The sequence below is a fragment of the Oryx dammah genome, unplaced genomic scaffold, assembly GCF_014754425.2.
Source record: "Oryx dammah isolate SB20612 unplaced genomic scaffold, SCBI_Odam_1.1 HiC_scaffold_23, whole genome shotgun sequence".
Taxonomy (NCBI): domain Eukaryota; kingdom Metazoa; phylum Chordata; class Mammalia; order Artiodactyla; family Bovidae; genus Oryx; species Oryx dammah.
In genome coordinates this window covers 85,685,268-85,706,294 of record NW_024070207.1, presented here as the reverse complement: position 1 = coordinate 85,706,294, position 21,027 = coordinate 85,685,268, and the positions used below count along the sequence as shown (strand labels likewise).

At 37.1% G+C, this 21,027-nt stretch overlaps 1 protein-coding gene across 2 annotated transcripts in view; it reads left to right on the top strand.

The window, feature by feature from the left end:
• Positions 1-651: 651 nt before the first annotated feature.
• HEPH (hephaestin) overlaps positions 652-21,027 on the top strand; it is a 148,364-nt gene continuing 127,988 nt past the window's right edge. The window contains exons 1-9 of one of the 2 annotated variants that reach the window (XM_040266085.1): positions 652-877; positions 6,606-6,811; positions 8,766-9,010; positions 9,930-10,142; positions 10,834-11,016; positions 12,468-12,722; positions 14,058-14,226; positions 15,371-15,507; positions 19,723-19,854. In XM_040266085.1, coding sequence (XP_040122019.1) covers positions 848-877; positions 6,606-6,811; positions 8,766-9,010; positions 9,930-10,142; positions 10,834-11,016; positions 12,468-12,722; positions 14,058-14,226; positions 15,371-15,507; positions 19,723-19,854 — 1,570 coding nt within the window. In that variant the 5' untranslated portion in view covers positions 652-847. The remainder of the gene's footprint in view (positions 878-6,605; positions 6,812-8,765; positions 9,011-9,929; positions 10,143-10,833; positions 11,017-12,467; positions 12,723-14,057; positions 14,227-15,370; positions 15,508-19,722; positions 19,855-21,027) is intronic. The other variant, XM_040266086.1, reaches the window with a different exon arrangement.

Here is a 21,027-nt window from a genome sequence, read left to right as displayed (position 1 = left end):
AATAATTGTGAAGTCACTTCCCTCATTGCAAAGGGCTTTCTGGGTTTCTCCATTAAGTAGCAGAGTGTGGTAGTGTAGTGACTAAGAAACTAGACAGACCTACTACAATTCCCCCCTCTTATTAACGGTGTGACTTTGAACGGTTACTTTCCCTCTCAGAGTCTGCTTTTCTTCAGTTGTAAAATATGAATTAGCATATTCTTTTCATAGAATAATTGTGAATTTTAAATGAGAATATACGTAAAGTGATTAACATAGGGACTAGCATGTAGAAAGCTCTTTGTTTTATTACCAGTTTTATTTTTCTCTACTACCAAGCAACCATGGTCTCAGAATAATAGCAGGGCTGATAACTGTGTTTCACAAGAGAAAGTGTTGAGGATGGGAGCTCTTCTCACATCTCATAACCCTTGCAGTGGGCCCTATTTCTTAAAGGGAAGTATTGGAATCTTTCTTATGAGGTTTCACCAGCTTCACTGACAGTGCATTTCCTCCTCCCTCTCAGCAAATAGCAACCAGCAAGCTGAGATAACAGAAGTGCAACCCACCCTCTTGTAATTCCTCTGGAAATCCTAACCGGGATTTGGAAAACACCCGGATATGGTTAAAGAACCATACCGGGTTTTGTACCAAACCAGGTCCGGAACAAGACATTCCAGTAGATTAGTTTCTGGAAAAGAGGGCAACCAGAACTGCTCCAGCCTCCATTCACTCCTTCCCAGTAACACCAGCCAATTGGAGCCCTGAACTTTGTTTATGAGAAAGGCCTTGTAACCCAGGATACTAACTGAGCAGGTCTGGCAGACTCATGCTGGGGTCTGCAGTTTAGCCTCAGTAGGCCGCTAACATGAATATGGAAGAATTTTCTCCAGCAAAGGTAAGCTTCCTCCGCCCCTTTCTAAACCCTACCTCATTTTCTTTGAAACAAAAAACAAAACTTTATATTCAGCTTGGTTTAGAGAAATCCTGGGCCCACAGGGAGAGAAAGTCAGTGGCTGAGAAGGAGGAAGCACGGCTGAATGTGCAGGAAAGTTAAAATGTAAAATATGCTTTCTTTGTTCCTCTCATCAAAATGGCCATGGACATTGCTCAGCTGTTTCAGAGATGATCCTGGAGTTGTAGAGAGTATTTAATTTTCCTGTTAAAATGGTATGCTCATTTCTTGGTCTCAGTTTATGGGGTTTATTGAGGTGATGGAACACTTAAAAACAACTACTTACTTTCATACTTTGAGATCCAGATTGGCACAGAGCAAGAAAGTAAATGGTAGCTGAACTAAGCTATCAGCTTAAAATCTAAATTGTTTCTCACACTTAGTACCTAAGTACTAAGAAGAAATGTTTTTGAAAATATGTGTTCAAATTCTGGCCTTGCCAGTAACTGGTTGCTTGGCTTTAAGCAAACCCCTTTCTCTCTCTGGTCTCCGTTTTCTATATGTCATGTCAAGGGGTTGAAAAAGTATAGTTTCTAGAAGTTTTTATGGATGTATGAATCCATTAATGCATTAAGACTGTTACTAATCATTTATTGTATTCTAAGCCCATTGAAAGGGTCTCATACATCCATTATTTTGTTTGATCCTCAAAACAATTTGTGAAATATTATCCATAATTTTGAATGAGAAAACTGAGGCAAAATAGGTGAAACTGACTTGTTGAAAGACACATAGCTATTATAGGCAAAAAAAATAATTTCAACCCAGGTCTTATAATTTCGTATCAGTATACTTTCTATTATACCACAACTAGGGTATGAGGAAATAAAGAAAAACCCCTAATATAAATGCACATATGTAGTGAAATCATATTGTCCCAGGAAAAGCACAGTGATGATATACATGATTGTCAGGGTAAAGGATCTTAAGTTCTAGTACTAGCTCTTAGGACTTAGAGATTTAGAGTCTCTCCCTCTGGGCCTCAATTTCCCCAGTTCTGACATAGTAGAATACAATGACAATGATTAAAAATAATATAAATTGTACTTGTGCTATATGGAGTCTTTTGAGGCTCTCAACACTCTCTTGATTTTCCCTTCTAGTAAAAAAAAAGTCCCATACTGCCTAAAGGTGAGGAAATCCCCTATTTTGAGTCACAAGGTGAAGAAAAAGCCACAAAAACATTAAGAAAGTAGAAGACTAAAAGGTCAATCTTGATAGAGGGTTCTATTAATAAGACTGCTGAAATTGGAGACAAAACCTCTAGGATAGCTCAGCATTTGTGTTCAGTTGAGTGATCCTTTGCCCAGGCCAGTATACTCCAATTCAGAGAGAAAAGAGCATTATCACATTAAAGGAACAATTTGAAAATTCTAGGAAAAACAGTGATGCAAATTGTGGATAAAGGGGACCAAGCCCAGGCAACATTGTTATGACAGGAAAGTAAGGTTTGTCTAGTCTCAGTGTATATTAACTAAATTATGTCTAATTCAAAATATCCCAGAAATTCTTTCTTTCTCCCTCCCATCCTTTGAGCACCTCTTCCTTCTGTCCTCCTTTTTAACTTTCCTCCAAGATTCTTCCTCATATTATTTCATTTCCCCTTTCCCCTTTTACCTTTCCCTTTTTATTTTTCCTCCTCAGTCTGGCCTTTCTATAAGATCTCCTCCTGTGGGCTCAACTGATTAAAAATAGCCCTTCCCAAATGAATAATTTATGTAGGGCTTCCAAATCCTTAATCTCATTTGATTTTCATAGCAAACTTATCAGGAGGCCAAACCAGAGATTATCTCCATGTAAGAAATGAGAAAACTCAGGTTCAAGAAACTAAGTGACTTGTTCCATGTTATACAACTAGTAAATGATGATTCCAGAATTAGAATCTATTTTTTTTCTGAGTCTAGAGTCTTTCAATTTTACTATGAAATATACAAATTATTCTAAAAGAATGTTATGGGTTCTCCCTTTCTTTTGTTTTATAATAATAAACCTAATTTAAAAACAATAGTAATAGCAACAACAAATGCATCTTTAGGAATAAAATAGGAAGTTAGTGACTAGAGGAAATGAGAAATTATATTTATCAGATACCTACTAAGTCCCTGTGCTCTTTCTTTCAAACACATTTGAAAACAGTGCTCAAACCTGAGTTTATCTGATTCAAAATTCTGGTTCTTTTCATTATATCATTTTGCTTCCAAAGAAACTAATCTCAGCTATATACATGTGCCTGTATGCTTACAATATGCTATTGTATATAGGAACTTATGAATGTGTTTGTGTTATGGATATCCACAAAATGTTAAAGCTTTGTGAGCCTGGCAATTTTCATGTCTAAACCTATTTCCTTATCTGTAATACTTATAGGCACTAATGCCTTTTGGTCTTTTACTGGTGCACTTAAATATTTATTTGTGTTCTATTCACTTATGGATCTTATTTCATTTAATCCTCACAACTACCCTGAGAAGTAGTAAATAATATTAATTCCATTTAAGATGAAAACACAAGGGCCAGATAAGTAAAGCAGTTTATCAAGTTATACAGCTAGGAAAAGTGAAGCCAGGGTTTGTTTAGGTAGTCTGATTCCAAAGCCTGTGTCTTCAATGTAAAATGTATCTGCAGGGCTCCCATCAAAGTATCTTTCAATAGATACACAAAAACTTCTAAGATACTAGATCCACTCTCAAGGAATTTATAGTTCAAGCTGGTAAATAAAGACAGTTCATGAGGCAGCTTATGAGACAAAAGTAATAATAATACAAAGTCTGACTTCATGCAATTTTATGCTATTTAGAGTAAGTAGTTCTTCAGAGGACAGTGATATGAAGAGGCTACAGGGGGCCTTCTGGAGCAGATAAGATTTAAGTTAGCCCTTAGAGTTGAAATATATGATGTGTGGGGGACAGTAAAGATAAATTAACAAACTGTCGCCAGGAGGGAGAAAGAAGAGGAAGGAAACCAACAGTTATAGTTTGTTATATTCTAAACACTAATTGTCCTGGGGCCTTTTCATGTAAGTTTTCTAATTTACTTCTCCAAAGCTTATAGTATTATATATATTTTATAGATAAGAAAACAGGTTCAGAGTGCCCAAGTCTACGCAATTGGTCAGCAGGAAAGCTAGGTTTTAGAAGAATCCAAGGCAGCGTGCTTAGTCACTTCAGTCATGTCCAACTCCCTGCAACTCCATGGACCATGGCCCGCCAGGCTCCTCTGTCCATGGGATTCTCCAGGCAAGGCAGGTTCTCCCCCATATCAAGGGCTTCTTCCAAATGTCATATGAAAACTGGGGGCGGGGGGGGGTGTGTTACACACTTGTGCCACTGCTTTGTGTGGAAGTGTTTGAGAATTTTTATGAGAGGTCCATAGTTCTATTTATCAATCAGGGTAAATATCTGGGCATTTCCTATCCACATGTGAGTCTGTGCATATTTTTTACTTTCTGTTTTCAATTAAAGTCCCTAATATCATGTGGTTTGGTTGAAGATTTAGTGAAATAATTTATGTAAGAACTGAGCATCATGTTTATTATATAGTAATTTCTCCATGAATGATAGTTACCATCATTATTATCATCATCATGAATGATACTCATTAGATGTATCTTTGCCTATATAAATATATATGTCTCTCTCTGGAAGTGATCATAACTACATGTGATTGGTTATTTCAGAGTATATGGGGTATTCTCAGATATAACAATAGCTATAAACACAAAGAAGCATACCTTGGAGATATTGCAGGTTCAGTTCCAGACTTCTGCAGTAAAGTTCATGTTGTAATAAATCTTCATACTTTTTTAAAAAAATTAATGCATATAAAAGTTATGTTTATGCTATACTATAGTTGATTAAGTGTATAATAGCATTATGTCTTTAAAATGTACATATATCAATTTTAAAATATTATTGCTAAAAAGTGCTAAACATCACCTGACAATGCAGAACTGCCACAAACCTTCAGTTTGTAAAAAACATGATGTCTGTGAAGTGAATTAAAGTGAAGCATAATAAAGCAAGATATGTCTGCAAATGTTCGCTGTGCATGTGCAAATATATTTTGTGAAAAGTAGTATAGCGTGGTAACTAACGTGAAACTAATATAATATTGTCAATCACTTATACTTCAGAAAAAGAAAAGCATAAACACTGAACCCATACTCCTGTTTACCACACAAGCCAACTCTGCTGATTGTTAACTATGGGAACTTTGACAAATTACCTCATATCTCTGTTTTTATAGTTCCTCTTTCTAATAATATGGGGATGATAAAGATATTTGCTTCATTGTACTGTTGTGAGGATTGAATGATTTAATCTGTAAAATATTTTAAACAATGTCTGACATATACACACATTATAAATATTGACTTATTATTTTAAATTGAAGTTAGTTGATTTTCAATATTGTGTTAATTTCTGGTATATACCAAAGTGATTCAGAAATATATATATTCTTTTTCAGATTTTTTTCCATTATAGGTTATTATTATTATGACAGTAACTAAGGCTCTATGTGACACTATGGAACTAATGTGGATGCAAGTATGTGTGTCTCTGCTCTTAGATAAGACTGCATGTGTCTACATATATGCAAATATATGTATATTTGTGTATATGTTATGTTGTTTGTGTTTCTTGGATTCACTGTGTCTGTGGTATGACTGAGTGCTTCATATCAGCCCCAAGAAGTCTAACTGCCATGTTTATGTATCAGAATGAAGGACTAGAGGCTTAGTTCTAACTCTGAGTCAAGATTGGACACATTAAATGGATTTGTGCATTGCAAAGAACCAGCAAAGAACATTTCTTCTGATAAATGTACTAAGTTCACAGTTCAGTGTATTTTCATAGACTGAACACATCCATGTAATCAATAGTTAAATTGAGAAACAGAACATTACCTAAAAGCCTTCCTCTTCTTCCCTACCAGCCAGTGATCCCTACCTTAAAGGCAAACATTATCCTAGCTTCTAACAGCATAGATCGGCTTTGCCTATTTTGTACCTTACATAAATGAAATCATATAATATTTACTTCTGTGTCTGGTTTCTTTCTGCAATATTATATTTGTGAGAGGCATCTATATTTTCATGTAGTGTTAGTTTGCTCATTACTATTGCTATACAGAATTTCATTATATAAATAAAATACAATTCACTCATCCATTATAGTGTTGTGGGCATGTTGGCTGTTTCCAGTTTGCATCTATGAACATTATAGCAAATGATTTTTGCTGAATTCTCATTTGTTTTTAAACACAGTTTATAGGGGACGGAAAATGATAATGATGAAAATAGAGACACAGGGAGAATTAGTGACTTCACTTGGGTACTGAGTGAGTAACAGTGACTCAATCAGGTTACTGATGCTTGTTTCCTAATTTGAGGGCCAGAGTATACTCTTCTTTTTACACTGCTGAAGAAAATGAACTCATATTTTTCTTCTGAAGAAAGTGATACCTTAAAAAAGTCAGTCCCAGTGACTTTTTAACTTTACCTTCCAAAGTCCAATGTGTAGAGATCCTTGAACACTTGTTGAAAGGAATCAGGTAAGGCAGAGATTCTAGGCTAGTCAGTTTTTATGTTCTCAGTCACTCAGTCTAGGTCTTGCCTCTTTACTTTTCCAGACACATTCAAAGTCCCTTTGTTCTCTTTCTTCCTTACCAGAAGTTATTCATTTGCCTGTTTCCCAGAGTAACGTGGGCCATGGAGTCAGGCCATCTCCTCTGGGCTCTGCTGTTCATGCAACCTCTGTGGCCCCAACTGACTGATGGGACTACTAGAGTCTACTACCTGGGGATCCAGGATGTGCAGTGGAACTATGCTCCTAAGGGAAGGAATATCATCACGAACCAGCCTCTGGAAAGTGACATGTAGGTTTAATCTCTTGTGGAATTAGAGATGGAGTTAGGGAGGGGCACCCTTGAGGTCAGCAGGTAGCTCTTGAGGACCTTTTCCCAGGGTGTGGTTGCAGTCAGCTCCAGATCTCTCTGGGCCATAATCCCAGTGGTGCATTTCCTAAGAAACAACTAATTGACTCAGGAGCCAGCATCTCATATGGAGTCTGCTTTTCCAGACTGAGATCCCTCAGCATTTTTAGGGTCTTAAAGGTCATTCCATATTGCCTTGATTCTAAGGTGATATTCACAATGCTGTTTTAATAATAGGTGTTTAGCTTTTAAACAGAAAAGAAACATGAAATATATACAGTGTAAGATGTGTGTGGTGTATGTATGCTGCAAATAGTTCAATGGAACTATACTGATTTAAGATATGTGAAAATGTGAAAAAATAAGATCAGCCTTAGAATCAAGGAAAGAACAGTAATAGCTATCACTTATATAACATTTTGTGACAGGCACCATATTAGAAATTTATATACTTTGTCTCACCTAATTCTTATAGAAACTAGAAGGTGAATATGAATATTCTCATCTTATAGATGAGAAAACTGAGGCTCAGGGAGATCAAATGACTTCCCCATGTACAGGATTTGAACCTGGGTAATGTGGATACAAAGTTGGTACTCCTCTCACCATTCAGCCTCTCATAGATCCTATAGGAATACATTTTCTTGATCTTAGAGCTCTGCACGCATTCCACAAATATCAGCTGAACAAAATTAATGTGTTAAAAAATCTTTTGTGATCATGAATCATGTTGTCTCTCCAAAGCATCAGAGTTTTCCAAAGTTGACAGTAACATCTCAGGGTTCTCTGAGAAGAATTTGAGTAAGAAAAAGCCATCTTTTCTTTGAAAAACCATCTTTATAATTATCTAGTTTTGGAGTCACAGAATCTGGATTAAAAGTATCCTTGAGGGATAACTTTGTTATCCCCCATTTCCAATACTTTGAAGTAATAGATAACATTTTTTTAAAACTATTTTCCAAGCATTTTTTCTAAACTCTTTATGTATTTTAATTACTTTAGTCACCAGTAACAGCTGGTACCATGATTCCCTCCATCTTACAGATGGAGAAATTATACTCAGAGAAGTTAAGTAAACTGTTAAAAGTCCTACAGATTTGAAAATGGCAATGCATGCATGCTAAGTCACTTCAGTCGTGTCTGACTCTGTGGTCCTATGGAGTGTGGCCCACCAGGCTCCTCTGTTCGTGGAGATTCTCCAGGCAAGAATATGGGAGTGGGTTGCCATGCCCTTCTCTAGGGGAAATGGCAATACTGGCATTTAATTGAAACTTCCTGGCTCCAGAGTTTATGATCTTAACCATTATGCTGTAAGACTTCCTGTATATAGCAGGACAACACTAAGTTAAGCCAACTGGATAGGAAGTTGAGCACTTAAAAAGGGTCTGTTCCTACTTGGTTGCCTCCCCACTACTATATATTAGGCTGTAGTGAGTGAATCTGCCTATTTTATAGGTTGTGTGCATGAGTGGTAAGTTGCTTCAGTCATGTCTGACTCTTTGCGACCCTATGGATTATAAACCGCCAGGCTCCTCAGTCCATGGGATTCTCCAGGCAAGAATACTGGAGTGTGTTGCCATGCTCTTCTAAAGGGGATCTTTTCAACCCTGGATGAAACCCGCATCTCTTATGTCTCCTGTATTGGCAGGCGGGTTCTTTACCACTGTCCTACCTGAGGAGCCGATTTTGCAGGTTAAAAGTGCATATCGGCAAATTCATACACTCTAAGTTAATACTTCTCCTTGTCTAACAATCAGATCCTAGCCTAAGGCTTTCATATTTTGATCAGTACAATCCCATTTCTTCTTATTTTGCCCTAAACAAAAATGGTCACTTTTTGATCAGCTTTCTCTAGAAGAAAGGCAAAAATATGAGTCTCTCTTTCCTTCCTTCCCAGAGTAGCGGCTAGCTTCTTGAAGTCTGACAAGAACCGAATAGGGAACAGCTACAAGAAGACCATCTACAAGGAATATAAGGATGACTCATACATGAATGAAATGGTTCAGCCAGCCTGGTTGGGCTTCCTGGGGCCAGTGTTGAGGGCTGAGGTGGGAGATGTCATCCTTATCCATTTGAAGAATTTTGCCACTCGTCCCTATACCATCCATCCCCATGGTGTATTCTATGAAAAGGACTCAGAAGGTAAAATATCCCATCCTTTCTTTCTCCTACCTGCAACAAACATCCCTTTTTCTTTACTGTCTTATGAGAGAGAGAGAGAAGCTGGGAATGAAGATAGTCTTCTTTTTTGAACTGAAGTGGCAGTTACTCTCCCCAGAGAAAATATGGGTACCATTATCAGCTCTGCTATTCATACACTGTGTAACTTTGGGCAAGTCACTGCCCATCTCTAAACCTCAATTGTTCATTAAAAATGTAGTGATTCAATTTACTTTTTATCACAGAAAATTGCTTAAATGGAATTCCCATAAAATATTTGACTGTTTTGGAAATAGAGGAGTGTTCTGTGAATTTTCTTCTTAAGAGGAAGATTGGTTTACTCATCCTTAGCTCCCACTATCCCAGGCCCAACAGTTTATAATACTGACACACCAGTGAGTGAGGAATAGAGAAGTCAGAAGGTCCTAAATTGATTGTTAACTCCCCGTATCACCTTGGGCAAATTATTTTCCCTCTGTTTTCTCTTTCACAAGTAGCCCATTTGATAATTGAGCTGCCTTCAGACTGAAATTCTGTGGTTGTCTTTGTTTTCCAAAGTGAGTGCTCAGAGGAAGGGAATTTTTATTTTCTCTTTCCTCCATGTCATTGGCTTTGCACTGGAGCATTACTAAGTTAAGCTGTATAGTACTTTCAATGGTTATATCTCCTCCCCCAAAAGCAGCTACCTTTTTAACCTGCTGTTGATTTGGAGTCTAGGGTTCTTGACTAGATATTACCTGAATCTGGCCTTCCTCAGGTTGTGAGGAATACTGTGCTGAACTTTAGAACTCTACCTTCCACAAAACTGAAACTAGATATCTCATATGTCAGCACTCCTGATTTCTCTATCTGCTAGGTCTCTCTTACCCTGGGACTGAGCATGTGCAATTTCATTTTTTAGGTTCCTTGTATCCAGATGGTTCCTCTGGCTGGCTGAAAGCTGATGATTCTGTACCCCCAGGAGGCAGCCACATCTACAACTGGACCATTCCAGAAAGCCATGCACCCACTGATGCTGACCCAGCATGCCTCACCTGGGTCTACCATTCTCATGTAGATGCTCCACGAGATATTGCTACTGGTCTCATTGGACCCCTTATAACCTGTAAAAGAGGTATAAGCCCCAAGTGTGAGCTGAAGATACAATTTGGGATATCTAGAGGGAGCCGTGATAAAATTGAATCACCTACATATTGAAAAACAACCTGGAGAGCATTAATTTAACACCCTCATTTATTAGCAAGAATAAACTCTACCAAACTCCCCTTTCACTATTTTTTCTATTTAATTATTTTTTAAAAAACAAACAAAAATATTAAAAAAAATACTTGCTACTTTTTTCTTATTTCATAAAAAAAACCCTCAAATTAGTAATGATAAAAATCAAGTTACATAAGAACAAATGTGTATTAATAGTTTTTTGGATAGGATTGAAAGTGTAGCCATCAGAATTTGGGGAGGATGGTAAGTTTGGTTGGAAATGTGGTATGTTTAAGGTATAGTCAGTCCTGAAGACCTGTGTGTTGTGGTCAGTATAAGGCCCTGAGTTGAAGACATAGGCAGGGATAGTGGGAGGGAATTATTCTAGATTCTATGTACTTCACCTTCAAGTCCTAGGCTCAACTGAATTGGTGACTTTATCTAAGGAGTTTGGAAATAGAAATTAGCAGCAGAAGGTTCTATATACTTTTCTGTTGCTGATGGACTCTTAAGGCTCCACTCTTTCTATCCTTACTTGTGAGTACCCTTTACAGCTTACTGTTGCTAAAGAAAGTTCTTAAAGGCTCTTTTCTTACTTTCAATAGGAACCCTGGATGGGAGCTTCCCTCCTCGGCGACAGGATGTGGATAATGATTTCTTCCTCCTTTTTAGTGTGATAGATGAGAACCTTAGCTGGCATATCAATGAGAACATTGCCACTTACTGCTCAGACCCTGCCTCAGTGGACAAAGAAGATGAGGACTTTCAGGAGAGCAATAGGATGCATGGTGAGCTGGGAGTAATTGACCACATATAACAGTGAACACTGAGGTTCTCCACTGGGCCTAGTATTTGGTGAATGTTTTCACATACCTGGTTCTTTTTAATCCTCACAAGGACCATGGGTAGTAGGTGGCTTCTCCATGTTTCACTCATGAGTAAACCAAGACTGTAGGATTACACAGAAAATAAACGGCACAGCTAAAATTCCAACCCTAATCTCTCTGACTGCATAGACTATGTTCTTGCCATTAGGTACCTTGCCTTATAACATGGAACAGCCCAGGGTTGTTGATTCCAAAGTCATATACTCTATGCTTAGTCACTGGCTAGGGTTGCCCAATGATATAACTAGTTAACATTTCTTTGTTTTAAAAAGGATGCAAACTGGAAAAATTAAATGTTTTATAGAGAGAAGAAATGAGTTCCCATAAGGGTGTTCTGTTCAGTTCAGTTCATTTCAGTCACTCAGTCATGTCCGACTCTTTGAGAGCCCATGAACTGCAGCACGCCAGACATCCCTGTCCATCACCAACTCCCGGAGTCTGCCCAAACCCATGTCCATCAAGTTGGTGATGCCATCCAACCATCTCATCCTCTGTCGTCCCCTTCTCCTCCTGCCCTCAATCTTTCCTAGCATCAGGGTCTTTTCAAATGAGTCAGCTCTTTGCATCAGGTGGCCAAAGTATTGGAGTTTCAGCTTCAGCATCAGTCCTTCCAATGAACACCCAGGACTGATCTCCTTTAGGATAGACTGGTTGGATCTCCTTGCAGTCCAAAGGACTCTCAAGAGTCTTCTCTAACACCACAACCATCTTAATTAAATTTAAAACAAACAAAAGGCACAGAAGTCCTAAGGCATGGACAGAAAATGGATTTTAGAAATGAAAAAAGTTGCTTTTGCTTTTGTTTAATTATAAGAGTGATTTACATAGTGACAGAGGTAGGCTCAAAACCAGAGTCCCAAGGGGAGGTGAAAACTCAAGGGGATTATGTGAGAGATGGTTTGGACAGCTCAAATTTCTTTTGAGTTTTATAGCAATTGCTTTTAATGACAGTTAGTTAACTTGACAATTACCTTGTGGAAATTTCAGAATGAAATTGGCCTTGAAGGAAAGAAGGTTTATAAAATAAAACTCCATTTCTTAAAAAGCTTCCTCAGATTGCTGGGTTTGAATCCTGGCTCTACCACTTAATACCTCTGTGGTCTTGGGAGAAAAGTATTAATAACTTTACCTCTCTGAGCCTAGATTTTCATATTTTTTTTTCCCATACCAGTGAATTATGCTTATTTTCCAGGATTGTTTGTGAGATTTATATGAGATAATGCATATGGTCAGCACAGTGTACTCCTGAAACCTCACCTAAGTGTTACCTATTATTATTGTCAGATGGTAAGGCTTCTCTCATTGGGCTATCATTTCCTAACTCTGATATTTTCTTGTGTTTTATTTTGCAGCAATAAATGGCTTTGTATTTGGAAACTTGCCAGATCTAAGTATGTGTGCACAGAAACGTGTGGCCTGGCACTTGTTTGGCATGGGCAATGAGGTAGATGTCCACACAGTTTTCTTCCATGGACAGATGCTGACCATCCGAGGTCATAGAACTGATGTGGCTCATATCTTTCCAGCCACTTTTGTGAGTGCTGAGATGGTGCCCCAGGAACCTGGCACCTGGTTAATCAGCTGCCAAGTGAATAGTCATTTGCAAGGTGAGATCCAACATCTCTGATCCTTTAGATATAGGAGGTAGGTGGCAGTGATGGTTATCAGGAGCCTGGGTTTCTGACCTGGAGCCATAAGATTGGTCTTTCATGTGAGATAACTGGATGTAAATGATGAAACATTAGAATTCTGGGATTCCAGGTTCCTTCCTGGCTCAGTCATTAAATTGCAGGTTGACCTTGGGCATGCTCTCTGGGTTTTATCTTCCCTGTCTCTAACATAAGATGGTAGAGGAATGGATGGGGATTGCAATAATATTTCCCACCTTATAAAGTTGTAAAGAGGTTTCAGAGAAATAATGGGATTTTGAAGCTTAGAGATGGGGGAATGATGAAACCAAGACTGGATACAAGAGAAGAAAATGAGCACTCAAATGTGCAGTTGGAAGATAGGCACTTAAATCTTAATTCTACCTCTGACTAGCTGTGTAATCTTGGACAAGTTATGTAACCTCTCTGCTCCTTAGAAAGAAAACTTCACCTGCAAAAAGGGACATTAAATCTGTTCCACAGGCTAGTTATGAGGACTGAAGGAAGTAACTAAAATATGTAAATCACCCAATAAAGGGTCTGGCAGATAGTACACATTCAATGAAAATGAATATCCTTATTTCCTCCTTCTTCATAGCTCAGATTTCTAATTTCAGATTTCAGATCTCCTTGGGATGTTGTGAGACTCAAATGAGATAATGTGCCTGAATGACCTCTATACACAGCCAAGCAAATATAACACAGTATCATCTATTACCACTATGCCTCAATGTAACAACTCCACATTTGGAAACACTACTTAGAATCTACACTTTCCTGACAGTCCCAAGTGTGAAGCTTCATCTTCATATGTATATGTTCCTTTACTTTGGAAGCTTCCCATTTTATAAATAACAGTCTTATTTTTAAAATTTGATGCTCCCACGGGCCTAGTGTAGTAGATTTCTCTCTTCTCCCCATTTACAAATCAGAGGTTAAGCTCAGATCTAGGAATTGACTTGCCTAAATTCTTATAGATAAGAATTTGGACTTGGAATTCAGGTATTTTAACTTCAAGTTCTGTCATATTGATACAGTGTAAGCATTTTGCAAAGGCAAGAATAAAGGTCTGATAAATGAGTTAGTAGTGGTGAGCAGGTGGGAGATACTTGAATTCCCACTTGCACTCCCTGTCTCCCAGTCAGGCTCTTTAGGAGTGAAAGTAGCTCATTTGGAGGGAGGGGTAAAGAGCCTAGTGAAGGGTGAAAGCAGGAAACATTAGGAAAAGGAGGAAGGTGAGTCACCTGGGTAAAATATGGTAGAATGGAGTCAGCCCTGATCTTTTTCCTCCAGATGGCATGCAAGCACTCTACAAGGTCAAGTCTTGCTCCATGGCACCTCCCGTGAACTTACTCACAGGCAAAGTCCGTCAGTACTTCATTGAGGCCCATGAGATTCAATGGGACTATGGCCCTATGGGGCATGATGGGAGTACGGGAAAGAATTTGAGGGAGCCAGGCAGGTAAGAAGTAATGTGTTTCCTCTCTCTACTCCTTAGTCTACCCACAAACACCTATTACTCCCTCTCAGAAATCTCTCACTTCACTTGGGGATCACAATCATTGTCTGGAGTTAATGGCACAACTATTAATCAAATTCTCGTGACCCTGCAAGAGTGCCTGCTCTTGGAGAGTTATAAAGCTTTTTGTATGGTCATGTCAAATATTCCCAGCCAGGGGTCCAAGCAGAAAAGAAGGCCAAGATGGGGTCATGTAATTTAAAATGACATTTCTCCAATTCTAATTTACCAATTATTTATCATGTTGCTCCTTTCTTTCTTTACCATAGTCTGAAGGACACATTTAAGCTGAAGTGTAAAATGTACTCTGAAAAGTATAAGACTAGGGGAAGGAACCTGCCTTATGGTCATTCCATGTCCCTCCTTTTTAAGGAATTTCTCCAATTTTTCATGCTTCATCCATGAGTCAGATATGGGCAAGATAGAGTAGAAGGTTGGTGCCCTAATCAGTTGCTGGGCCTTAAGTTACACTGACTCACTGGACTATCAGTGATTCCTGATCTTTTTAAAAGATGGACTTGATAGATGACTAAGAGAGTTTATGGAAAATACTATAGAACATCAAATCATGTTTATTCTCCAGTAGGAAATAATAGAATGAATCTGCAGAACATATAGAAAAGTAGGTGTCAGCATGGCTTCTAAGAATCTACAACTAGTCTTTCTAAGTTAGCGTGCTTTCATTTTTAAATGAAAGATATTAAGGGGAGAAAGGATTTTGAGTACCTGAGGATGATTAAGGACAGATGTAACTCTGGAGAATAGAACTGATCCCAACATCTAGAACTTACAAGCAAGAGGATTTCAGCTTACTATAAAAAACTCCAATTATAAAAACTATCCAACAGTAAGAGGAATTATTTTCTCTGAAAATGAGCTTCCTGATCTTGGAAAGGCTGAAGTGAGAAGCTATGTAACATTAATTTGTATTTTGCCAGAGGAGATACCTTCACCAGATGGACGTTAACTGGATGATCTCTGAGGTCCTTCCTAAACAAAGATCCATAACTTGATAAGAACAAGTGTGCAATGGGAATCTATTTGATATATGGCTAAATAATTTGATATTTGTCTCCTTATATGCCAGTGGCTCAGATAAATTCTTCCAGAAGAGCTCCATCCGAATTGGGGGCACTTACTGGAAAGTTCGGTATGAAGCCTTCCAAGATGAGACATTCCAGGAAAAGGTGCAGTTGGAGGAGGATAAGCATCTTGGAATTCTGGGTGAGGAGTCCTAACTTATGAATTTAATTGACTAGAGCCAGAGAATTGGGGAGGGCTTAAAAACTGGAGCCTTGTGGCTACTCAGAAACAAGCTCTAGACCAACATTTCTCAGAATGAGTCCCAAGAGAGTAGTGTTTTGTGGAAAAGGGTTACGTGTCTGAAAATGTCTGCAAAACACTAAGTTAAATCGAGTCAAATAGCATTTTTTGGTGCAGGGCTTCCCAGAGCTGTGGATTTATTTTTGTTTATCATGAATCTCCATGATGGGAGTAAAATATACATCATTTCTTATATATACTTGACTATTGAAACCTTTTTTTTTTTTTTACATTGAACATCTTCTGATAGCAGTACTGTACAGATCATACTTTTAAACATCATTTTCTAGGTATATTTCTGAGGAGCTATTTAAGGCGGTAAGACTGTTCAGGATCTTGGAAATAAGGGACCGGGAGCAAATGGCATGACATTTAGACATGGTTGCTATGGTGAGGGATGCAGAACAAAGCTTAGGGCCAGACCTAAGGAAGGTATCTAAAAGGCCTAAAGCACAGTATAGCACTGCAATAGTATAGGAAGATTGGATGTGGCTTATTCACTTAGTAGAGCCAGGCAACAAGATAGATTAGATGGGAGAAAACTTTGAAAATGAAATAATATAATAGACCATATTCTGGGGTTAGGTATTTACTAGTTAATTTTCTGAGATCTGATAATGGACAATTGGTGTTTCATTAGCTGGATAGGGAGATAATAAGGAGCAGAAACACACCTTGGTTTGGAAAAGAGAGTGAGTGGTAAGTAGAAAAGAGCTATCATTTGCTGGTATTCAGGATAGGTCCCCAGTCTTTTTTTTTTTTTCTTCAATGTTTTATTGTGGCAAAATATGTTTAACATAAAATTTACCATCTTAATCATATTAAAGTATGTAGTTCAATGGTATTAAGTACATTCATAACATTGCACAGCCATCACCATCATCCATTTCCATACTCTTTCCATCTTGTAAAACTGAAACACTATATCAATTAACAAATAATTACCTATTATCCCCCCAAACCCTTGTCAATTACCATTCTATTAATACCTCCTGTCTCTATGATTTTGATTGCCTTAAGTACCTCATATAAGTGGAATTATACAATATTTGTCTTTTTGTGACTTACATTTCACTTAGTATAATGTCCTTAAGTTCTAGCCATGTTGTAGTATATTGCAGAATTTCCACTGTAAGTATATAAGTTTTGTTAAACTTATTCATTTGTCTATCAGTGAACAGTTGGTTTGCTTCCACATTTTAGCCATTGGGAATAATGTTGCTATGAATATGGGTACACAAAAGTTTCTTTGAGAAATGCTTTCAATTGCTTTGGGTATATACACACAAATGAAATTGCTGGATCTTATGGTAGGTCTAGTTTTATTACTTGAGGAAATGCCATGGTGTTTTCCACGGTAACTGCACCATTTTACACTCCCACCAGCAGTGCACAAGGGTTCCAATTTCTATACATCCTTGGCAACACTTATTTTTCTCATATTATCTATCCTAATAGGTATGAGGAGATAGCTCATTGCAGTTTTGACTTGCATTTTCCTGATGACTAGTGATGTTGAGCATCTTTCCATGTGCCCACTGACTGTATATCTTCTTTGGAAAAATATCTATTCAAGTCCTTTATGCATCTTTATTTGAATTATTTTTTTGTTGTTGAGTTTTAGGAGTTCTATATATATTCTGGATATTAATCCCTTGTCACATATGATTTGCAAATATTTTCTCTCATTCTGTGGACTGCCTTTTTCACTCTGTTGGTACTGTTCTTCTTCTTCTTTTTTTCCTTGGCTGTGTTTCATGGCATGTAGGATATTAGCTCCCCAACCAGGGATTGAGCCTGCACCACTGACTTGGAAGTGTGGAATTGTAACCACTAGACCACCAGGTAGACCCTGTTGGCAGTGTCTCTTGATACACATTTAATGTTTTTTCATGAAATACAGTATTTTTTTAATTATCTGTGCCTTTGGTGCCATAGCCAAGAAATCATTGCCAAATCCAGTGTCATGAAGATTTTGCCATATGTTTATAAACAGTTGTATTGTTTCAGGCAAATTTATATCTTTGATCCATTTTTAGTTAATTTTTTTGCATATGATGTTAGGTAAAGGTCCAGCCACTCTTTTGCATATGTAAATTCAGTTTTCTCAACACCGTTTATTTAAAAAGTTGTCCTCATATCTGTGAGGATTTATTTCTGGGCTCTCTATGCTATTCCATTGATCTATATATCTGTCGTCCTTATGCTACTACCACACTGGTTTGATTACCATAGTTTGGTAGTAAGTTTTAAAATCAGGACATGTAATGTCTTCCAGTTTGTTCTTTTTACCCCCAAGATTATTTTGCTGCTTGGAGTCCCTTAAGATTACATATTGCTCATGTGGAATTGACATTTTAACAATATTAATTCTTCTGGCCTATGATCATGGGATGTATTTCCACTTTCATGTGTATTTTATCAATGGTTTATAGTTTTCTTTCTACAAGTCTTTCACCTCTTTGGTTAAATAATGTCTAGCTATTTTATTATTTTCATGGTATTATGAATGAAATTGCTTCTGTAATTTATCTTTCAAAGTTTTCACTGTTAGTGAAACTGACTTTTGTGTCTTGATTTTGTATTCTACTCTTTTGAGGAATTCATTTATTTTAATATTTTTTTTTGTGTGTGGAAGCTTTAGGACTTTCCAAATAATTATGATAAGGATCAAACCATCTTCAAATAGAGATATTTTACTTCTTCATTTCCAGTTTGGATATCTTTTATTTATTTTCCTTGACTAATTGCTCTGGCTAGAAATCCCAGTAATATGTTGAATAGAAGTGGTAAAAGCAAACATCCTTGCTTGTTCCTAATCTCAGAGGAAAAGTGTCAGTCTTTCAACATAGAATATGATGTTTCCTGTGGGTTTTTCATATATGGCTTTTATTATGTTGAAGCGGTCTCTTTCTATTCCTAGCTTTTGAATGTTTTGTATTATTAAAGGGTGTTCAATTTTGTTCAGTGTCTTTTTCTGCATTAACCAAGATGATGATTTTTTTTTCTTTTATTTTGTTAACATAGTGTATTACACTGACTGTTTGTGTGTTGAAACATTCTTGCATTACAGGAATAAATATGACTTAGTCAAGATATGTAATCTTTTTAATATGCTGCTGAATTTCGTTTGCTAGTAATTTGTGTTGGATTTTTGAATTAGTGTTCAGAAGTAATATTGGTGTATAGTTTTTCTTTTCTTGTAATATCTTTGTCAGGTTTTGATATAAGTGTAATTCTTACCTCATAGAATGGGTTAGAATATAATCCTTCCTTTCCAATTTTAGGGAAATATTTTTCTTTGCCTTTTATTTTATTTTATTTTATTTTAATTTTTAAAATGAGAATTGGTAGTAGTTCTTTAAATGTTTAGTAGAATTCACCAGTAAAGCCATCTGGCTTTTCTTAGTTGCCATATTTTTGATTAATGGTTCAATCTTCTTATTTGTCTTTCAGATTTTCTATTTCTTCACACTTAAGTCTTGGTAGGTTTTCTGTTCTAGAAATTCATCTATTTGCTTATGTACAATTATTAATAGCATTCTCTTATAATTTTATTTTTTTTACTTCTGTAGGGTAAGTAGTAATGCCCCTACTTTCATTTCTGATTTTAGTAATTTGAGTGTTTTTGGCTATGCTGGGTCTTAATTATTGTGCAGGCTTTCCTCTAGTTGCAGCAAGCAGGGGCCACTCTCTAGTTGTGGTAAGTTGGCTTCTCATTATGGTGGCATCTCTTGTTGTGGAGCACAGACTCCAGAACACTTGGGCTTCAGTAATTGTGGCATGTAGGCTCCTAGGCTCCATAACACAGGCTCGGTTGTTGTGGTGCATGGGTTAGCTGCTCTGCAGCATGCGATCCTCCTGTATCTGGGATTGAACCAATGTCTTCCACATAGGCAGGTGGACTCTTTACAACTGAGCCACCAGGGAAGCCTGAGATAGTGGATTTTAAATTGCTTTTTATAACTATAAATGGCAATATACTAGAAAAAGATTATTCTTATTATTACAGAGAGAAGTTTTCTCTCTTTTACATTTCTTTCCTTTCCCTTCTGTTTCCATCCTCCCTGGTCATCACTGTTTTCATTCCCATTGTCTCTCCTTCCCATTTTCCAGGACCAGTGATCCGGGCTGAGGTGGGTGACACCATCCTGGTGATCTTCTACAACCGTGCCTCCCAGCCATTCAGCATACAGCCTCATGGAGTCTTTTATGAGAAGGACTCTGAGGGAACTGTGTACAATGATGGTGAGCAGGCAGGGTTTCAAGAAATGTGGGCTTCAGATAATAACAGGTACCTCTAGAGCAGAAGTCTCCAACCTTTTTGGCACCAGGGACTGGTTTCATGGAAGACAATTTTTCCATAGATGGGGTTGGGGAGAATGGTTTTAGGATGATTCAAGTGCATTGTATTTATAGTTCACTTTATTTCTGTTATTATTGCCTCAGCTCCACCTCAGACCATCAGGCATTTGATTCTGGAGTTTGGGCACCCCTGCTCTAGAGGATATATAAATAGGGGAAGGAAGGAGAGAAAAGAAGGAAGAATTAACTGCCATGGATGGATGTTGTTGAGTATGATATTATAGTGAGACGGAGCTGGGATCAATGAGACAACTTTTAAATATAAATATATTCTGGTTATAAAAATAACATATGTTATAGAATTTTGATTAAAATGGAAAATTATAAAATAAATAGACTCCATAGGTAGAGTGTCATTACATTTTGATATACTTTTTCATATTTTCTGTGTTCATACAAATGTATATATTTATAATGATATGTTTTGTACACTTTGGTATCTTACTGTTTTCTTTTTTTAAATATTAGTTTATTTATTTTAATTGGATGCTAATTACTGTTTTCACTTACCTTTATACTGTGCCCATCTTCTATGTCATTATAATGTTACAAACATTTTAATGACTATGTAATAAGGTAAAAATATTTACCTTATCCCCTGTCATTTGGACATGTACATTGCTTTCATTATTTGTTTGATATTGTAAATCATGTTGCAATGAATGAATATGTACATTTGGTTTGAATTACTACCCCAGGAAAGAATCCTATAAGTGAGATTATTGGGTAGTTAATTTCTTCTTTTCCTTGAGAGTAATACTAACATATGCATGCTAATCTCAAGTCAAAAGTACACACACAAAAAAAAATAGTGAAAACATAAAAGGCAAAGTTACAGACAAATCTAGAATAAAAGAATATTCTACAATGCAAATGATCTAGACTTTTCAAGAAATCGGTGCCAAAGTGGCGGCTGGGTGGGGGCATCAAAGAGACAACACCAAGGGCAACATGAAATCTTTGTTTAATTTTGGTTATATAAAAAGAGACATTTAGGAGATAATTGGATTTTTTAATATACACTGATATTAGACGGTATTAGGGTATTTTTGAGGT